The 6,869-nt window shown below is 40.1% G+C and overlaps 1 protein-coding gene across 1 annotated transcript; it reads right to left on the reverse strand.

Moving 5' to 3' along the window:
• Positions 1–1,297: 1,297 nt before the first annotated feature.
• Positions 1,298–5,670, reverse strand: FBXO5 (F-box protein 5). The gene is made up of 4 exons (XM_035899843.1): positions 4,940–5,670; positions 4,526–4,616; positions 3,150–3,311; positions 1,298–1,618 (listed from the first exon to the last, which is right to left on the reverse strand). The coding sequence occupies exons 1-4, from the start codon at positions 5,659–5,661 to the stop codon at positions 1,367–1,369; spliced, it is 1,227 nt and encodes a 408-aa protein (XP_035755736.1). The 5' UTR covers positions 5,662–5,670; the 3' UTR covers positions 1,298–1,366.
• Between the last annotated feature and the right edge of the window lie 1,199 nt (positions 5,671–6,869).

Genomic DNA, 6,869 nt, shown 5'->3' on the forward strand with positions numbered 1-6,869 from the left:
TGAGGTCCTGCTCAACTGTTTCTACCACTGCTGTCACTAATGGAAAATTAACAAGGGCAGGAAAAGTTGCCATGCAGTCTATAACTGGTGTCCCAGTTTAAGGAGCAGGACCTACAACACTGCCTTCCTGGTCTGTTCTACTTACTAATAGGAAAAAACCCACCCAAACCCCAGACATTTCCAGAAAATGACCCATCCTTTTCTTGAAAGCTTGCCTTTCTTTGCTGTGGAATCACAAAGACTTTACTGACAGTGAACTAGTTCTGCCACAGCAGCATAAATTCAGCCAATAGAAAAGTTTCCATTGAATGCATTGGTTCAGAAACTATTGGCACCTGCTGCTAAGAGCCTCTAGGCAAAGTGCAGGAACACAGCATGAGAAGGGGGTCAGTACATTTTACACGAAACTGGGAGATTCGCTCTTTGTTAAATCAACATTTTTACAAGCACTACTAGAAAATTTGAGAAATGAGCATGAAAAGTAATCTTTTAAGATGACAATTAAGAAATCCAGATTTGCCAACCAAGTTTTGAGAACAGTAATTTATTTTCACATTTACAAGACAAACATGAATAATATTTAAAGTAGTATTTACAAATATATACAAATATAAAAAATTTCTCATTATTTGGAAAAAAAAGACAAAGCATTTTTTTAGCAGTATAGCCAAGATACAGTACTTTTTTTAAGTTGGAAAGGGTATCACCTCAGCTCAAGGAGAACCTGCAGTTTCTGAATGAAGAAATGAAGGAAGAGCAACAATTTAAGATTCACATAAGGTAAACCATCAGAGAAAATGGTATTATATAGTTTCACATTTTAAAATTAAGGCAAAGCCTTGAAAAAAATCATAAAATCTAGACTCCCTCATAATTTTCTGTTAAAAGGGACTTCACTCACCTCACTTGACATTCTCACTATAAATGCTTTTAAAACACTTTTGAACAAGAGTAAGCATTTAAATAAAACACAGTTTACGCTTCCCCCCTCTGGCACTCAAGAACCGCTGGGGTTATACATGGAAGGCTACTTGCCAAAACTTTTTTGTTTTGTTCAATATTATTGTGGGGTGTTTTGAAGACTGGAACACAATAGACAAATTGTCAGGACAATATTTAAAATGTTATGAGAATCCATATCCAGAATTTTCTTTAAAATTATAGATCGGTAAGACTTTTTAAAATGTGTATTTCGTGACGATTCCTAGGAATTTCCACAGGAACAATTAGTACAGAGGAATAATTAAATTAACCTTTTTTTTAATATAGAATAGAGGAAAGCATTTTCTCATTTGATTTTCTTTGTGGATAACTTCCTAGAAAAGCTTTTATGGAACATCTGACAATCTGTATTGGGATAGATGGATCACAATCGCCGTAGATTCTGTTTGCTTTTCTTAGTCCCAGGAAGCGGCCCTAGCTTCAAGTTGGGTTTCACTGGTTTGCCACTCAGACAGTCACTGGAGCTGTGGTAGCTGCACATGCACTTTGTGCAAAAGTCAAAGCCACAGTTTTCACGATTGCACTTCGCCCTTTGTAGATAGGAGTCATACTTTGCAGGTGAGCCACAGCGATGGCAGACTTTAAGGCTCTCAGTGTTTTTCAAGGTCTTGGCAGCCTGTTGGAAAAAGCATATAAAGAAAATTATGAGTAGAGGGTAAATACACACCCCAAACGTTCTCTGATGTTATTTAAGTGCCAAAAAATGTATAACTTCTCCTACCCTAGAGAGATAAATTACAAATTTAGCCTAATACTGGTTGTATCAAATTCTGATGGAGATTGAACAGGAATAATCAGTCTATAGCTGCAGGTACTTTGGATTGGAATAGAGGTAGACAGTTTAAAAGTCTTTAAAATTTACAGACTGAAGCAAAGCAGGAGCAAACTCAGGAGCAGCCCTCCTGAGTCCTCCAAAACTCACCCAAGGATGGTGATTTAGTTAACTTTAATTTAAAAAAAAAGAAAAGAAATCTGAATTCCATTTAAATCATTAACATTTTTGAAAAGTGAGCAATGCATCCAGAAATCTCAGCTGTGGGGCACTCTCTGCTTGAGACACCAGATGGAAGCAATTCCTACTTCTCTCCAATAAATACATTTTTGAAACAAAACCAGATCCATCATTCAAAATCATTCAGCATTAGAAAACTATAGACCTGTATAACACCTTATATCACTCAATTGTTAGAAGCAAAATATTTTTATAATCTAGATGTGCGTGTATAAGCATATATATGTTTATCAAGGAAAAAAATTTAAACTGCTTCTTCAGTGTACAGTTGAACACTGATTCCTAATGCTACAAAGAGCTATATAGTAGAATTAGAGCAGCTTGATCATACTTTCCAGTATGATTATATCTTCTCTTATTGCACCGATTTGAAGAATAAGACTTTGAGCTTGATTATAAGAACTTTTTTCTAGTTAGGAAAACCTGTTGCTTATTAACAATGACTTTCAATAAACATTTTCAGAAGTCTGATAAGACACTTGCAGCATAGACCTGCACCTATACATGGGGGAAAAAAAAGCTTAAGAAAAATAACAAGGCGAAGGGAAACTTAGGCTGTTGGCAGTTGTTGACAACTCCAAATGTGTGACACTACAAATACGTAGTTAAAAAAGCCATTTTATGTCATAATCAGTTGTGAGAAAATAAGCATAGAATGAACAGGAGAAATATTCATCTATTTAGTTTTTAAAAAATAAGGGCTAGTTAGTCTTTGGTCTCTTTTTTTAAAATTGCCCATCAGTGTCAAAGCAAAACTGACAGCTTTTGTGGGATTGCTTATCTGGACAACACGTGACTTATTATAAACCCATGGAAACTAAGAGGAAATGACTGAACTTTTTCATGTCTGATCCAAGACAAAATTTGAGCCAAAAAAAAAAATCACTAAGCCATTTTGAGGTTACCTAGAGAACCAGGGCAGGGAAGATGTAGAACATCCCAGCTTGTCAATGTTCTCCACTTTGTTTCTGACATTGTCTTAAAATAGGCTCAATAACCAAAATCTGGCAGCCATGCTAATAAGAGCTAAAAGCACTTCAGATTGGAGATACTACTTTCAGAAATATGCTTTACAAGCTGATCATGTGCCAGACAACATGTGAGAAATTAAAGATGAATGGAAATCACCAGTTACCTCAGAAAACTCCGTGAGCCTGCTGAAATTCTTAGATGCTTTGGATCTGGTGCCTTTTTTATTCAAGTTGTTTGGTGGGGTTGCTTTCTGAATGGAAGCTAAAGCTGCTCGGTAAAGAACATACTCCCTTGTTGCAGTGTGCTCCGATACCTGAGTGCCATTCTAATGAAAAGAAAAACAAGAATAGTCTAAGAGACTTATCTGATACTGACTTTTTGTTTAATAGAAGTCAAGAACTTATTTTTGATCCTTCCTCCTGGCTAGAAGGCTTCCAATAATATAGTGCCATGCCAAGGAGCATGCTAGTAATTTTACTGTAGCTTTCTCAGTCGTTACTGTTCTGCATGCATAGAACAAACCCCTAGTTCAGACCATCAAAACCAACCATCTTCTATTACATAACGCTACTTACTTTCATATTAACACATCACAATTATTTTGGCAGAGCACGTAACCTAGTCGCTGCAATGTTTTAAAGCACAAGGCAGTATTTCTAATTCTTTATGGTGAACAGGGATGCTTGAAGTTTTCTTTCTGAGAAGTAAACTCCTCCCACCAATTTTCTAAGTTTGCAGTTCAGGTTAAAAAAAAAGCATCCAATGGCAGGGAGGAAATCCAACTTTATGGGTTGAATGTTCAGTGGTGTGCAACTGCTTCATCCCAACAGGCTAGCACTGTAAAATACTACCTAAACTTCAAAATAGCTGACTAATGGATCCTGTGGCAGACCCTAAGCCTTGTTTCATTGTCTCTCCATCTCTCAAGGAAGAACACCACCCCTAGTGTTTTAAAAGAGCCCTGCCTTGGTAAGGTGCAATGCTAGTGTGGTTGGATCTTGTATTTTTTTATTTCGTAGGACAAATGGGCATTAGGAATAGCTCAGAGTGCAAAAAGCTTTTCAGCTTTTGGTAGCCGACATGTTGCACTTCAGAGACTGTTGCTAGAAAGTATAAGCAGAGCACCCGAGTCGCGTAGCCAGCTGAGCGGTTTCTGTCTCTCTCCCTTCTGGATCAGTGGGGACGCCAAAGCAAGCGAGCCTCTGCTGAGAGTCTCCAGGGCTTGCCCAGCAGGCAGTACTGGAACTGACCCTCTCCTTCCTGCCTTCCTCTGTAACACAGGACAGGTGGAAGCTCTTAAGAGCATCTGCATCTCTCCCTGAGTAACCTTCTCAGTCAACCTTCCCTTGGGCTCCAAAGACCATGAAGTGCCTAGCAACACTTGAGACAGGGCATCCTAACAGGACAAACTGGGATGCTCCAGTGACATTTTCAACCCAAGAAACCCTTCTGTGATCTCTTAAGGCTGGGAGGAGCCTGAAATAGCAGAAAGATACTGCTGGTTTAGGCTTAAAATACCTAACAAGTGCAGAAACTTACAGAAAGGTTTTTCACAGCTTTACTATATATTTGGAAAATCCGTTTATCTTCTTGTAGAATCTTCTGCCATGTTGTGCTGACCTTGGCAAAACTGCAACGACAATACAAACACATCAGTTAGCTCCTAGGAAAGGGAAAAACTTTTTATTTAACAGTGGGAATAACTATGTAATCTTTTTCTTTCATGTAGAAGACGGGATATGTTTACAGTTGTAGTCTTTAATTTGCCTTCTAGGGAAAAGACACGTTCTCCATGTATATCATGGCTTACATTGACAGTTTATGTTCTAATATATTCATACATAATACTAACCATTGAGTAAGTGTCACAAGCCCCATATCTAAAACATTCTTAAGCCACCTGATCAGGTTGCTTGCTTCCCCAATGAAATACAATGAGATCAATATACTTACTTTATTAAATCCATCGCGCCGAGATGCCTTAAAATGTTTGCTAATATATGCTTCAGGTTCTTTTGGAAGAGTTCGGCAAGAATGTCTATTCTATCTAATCCCATTTTCTTTCCAATTAGGTTACAGAGTTCAACCTTTCCCCAAAAAATAATTCTGTCTACTGCAGCCCGAGACTTGAGGTTTCTTTTACCACTTTTTTTCAAAGTTGAGCAGACCATTTCTTCGTAATGGATCACTGGCAACAAAGTCTTCTTTGAAAACTGTGCTTGGTTTTGGTTCTTTATGAAACAATGCTTTGGTGTGCCACAGAGATTCCCAGCCAAAGGTATGCTATCCTCATGTTCTATCGCATCAGCGTATTGATTACTTAACATAGAGGAATAACCACTGTCCTCATTAGATTTACTGTTTTCCAGTGCCTCAATTTCATAGATACCTTCATCAAGTCTCAGGGTTACTTGTTTGTTTTCTTTGTTATGTACAGGTCTTCCTTCATCTTCAAGATCTAAATTTCTGGTGGCTGCATGGTGCGAGTCACTAAGGAGTATTTTCTGATGCTCTTCAGCACAGCTTTTACAAAAGCCTTCCTCATAATTCAAGGGACAGGATTCTTCCAGTCTTGTTTTCTCCACAGCAGATTTCAATGGCATAAACCCAGCGTGAAAAGACGTACAATCAAAATCGCATTTCATTTTGAAAGAGTGGTTAAGGCTTGATTTCATTATTTTGTTTGTATCCTGCAGAAACAACCAGGACAGTGTTACAACACAGCATAAACTGCATCACAAATTCTTTTTCTTATAGAGAACCGACCATGCCTTCCTTCTGCATTATGAGTGTTAAGCTTTTACCTAACTCACCCTCTAGCATGTAAAACACAGACAACTAGTGGAACCAAGGATTTGAGGAGCCACACATTTAATCTATCTAAGATCTTCCCAAAATTAGAGCTTTATGCTGCATATAACTGGGGCAAGAAAACCTACTGGGTGATTTACTCTGTCGCCATTCCACCAGTACAGATTACTTTTGGACGCACCAATGCCTCCACTACCTACCCTAAATGCAGTGGTATACTCAGGAGACCTGTGGTCCCTACAAGGGACACCAGTGGCAGAGGGTCCACGAGTGAGAGCATGCCTGTGCAGGGGTATGGCCAGGCCAGAGCAGCCAGAACTTTGCATCCAAGGCCAGAGGCAATGCTGCCGATGGAGCCAGGTATCTGGCATTTTTCAAAGGGGAGGAGGCGGGGTGGCACAGGAAAAGCTGGAGTACTCGCATGCATACATAAATTGCAATGGAAAGCAGCGACCCTTAAACAGCGGTGAGAGGAAATAAAGGTTGCTTACAAGCATGACTGTAAGAAGGTGGAAGGTCGATAGATATTATAAGGAAATTGAGCTTTTCTTGCCCGGTTTCTTTCCCCTCCCCCCGAAGTGTGGGGCTATCTATAGTAACAATTGCGGGGGGGATGGGCAAGGGCTGAAGGAAGCCATCTCTGTCCTGTTAAATCTAAGGGGAAAATAATTTTCAACATGCTTTGCAATCCGTAGGAAAAATAAGCTTCCCCCTCCTCCCCATTTGAGCTGGTATTTTAAGAGATTTAAAGACATCCAGCAGTTTTGGTAAGAAGTACTAGAAAAGTGTGCTTCATGAAGGTTTCAGAGAAGCAGCCCCTTCTTCGTACCTACGTTTGGTGGAAGAAAGGAGCAAATAGGCTTTTGGCTTTGTACACTCTGAGTCGGGGGCGCGATGCAAGCCCCCGCTAAGCCGCCTCCTCCTCCTCCCCTTCCCCCCTCGCTTGCGCGCCGCGAGCGAGCAGAGCAGCTTTTGGGCTGAAACCCTGCAGAACTGGGAAATGTCCCTTCCCTCTCCCGCGTGTTTCGGGGCGCCAGGGCCGGCCCCGACCCCCCGGCGGAGCGGGCTCGGC

This window comes from Egretta garzetta, unplaced genomic scaffold (genome assembly GCF_000687185.1).
Source record: "Egretta garzetta isolate BGI_Z169 unplaced genomic scaffold, ASM68718v1 scaffold397, whole genome shotgun sequence".
NCBI lineage: Eukaryota > Metazoa > Chordata > Aves > Pelecaniformes > Ardeidae > Egretta > Egretta garzetta.

Excerpts from the sequence above, each read along its gene's own strand:
- FBXO5 (XM_035899843.1), bottom strand. The coding sequence starts at position 5,661 with ATGAAATCAAGCCTTAACCACTCTTTCAAAATGAAATGCGATTTTGAT. Across the intron at positions 4,617-4,939 it reads GGCGCGATGGATTTAATAAA|TTTTGCCAAGGTCAGCACAA; the intron begins GTAAGTATATTG and ends TTGTCGTTGCAG. Across the intron at positions 1,619-3,149 it reads GGCTCACGGAGTTTTCTGAG|GCTGCCAAGACCTTGAAAAA; the intron begins GTAACTGGTGAT and ends TTTTTCCAACAG.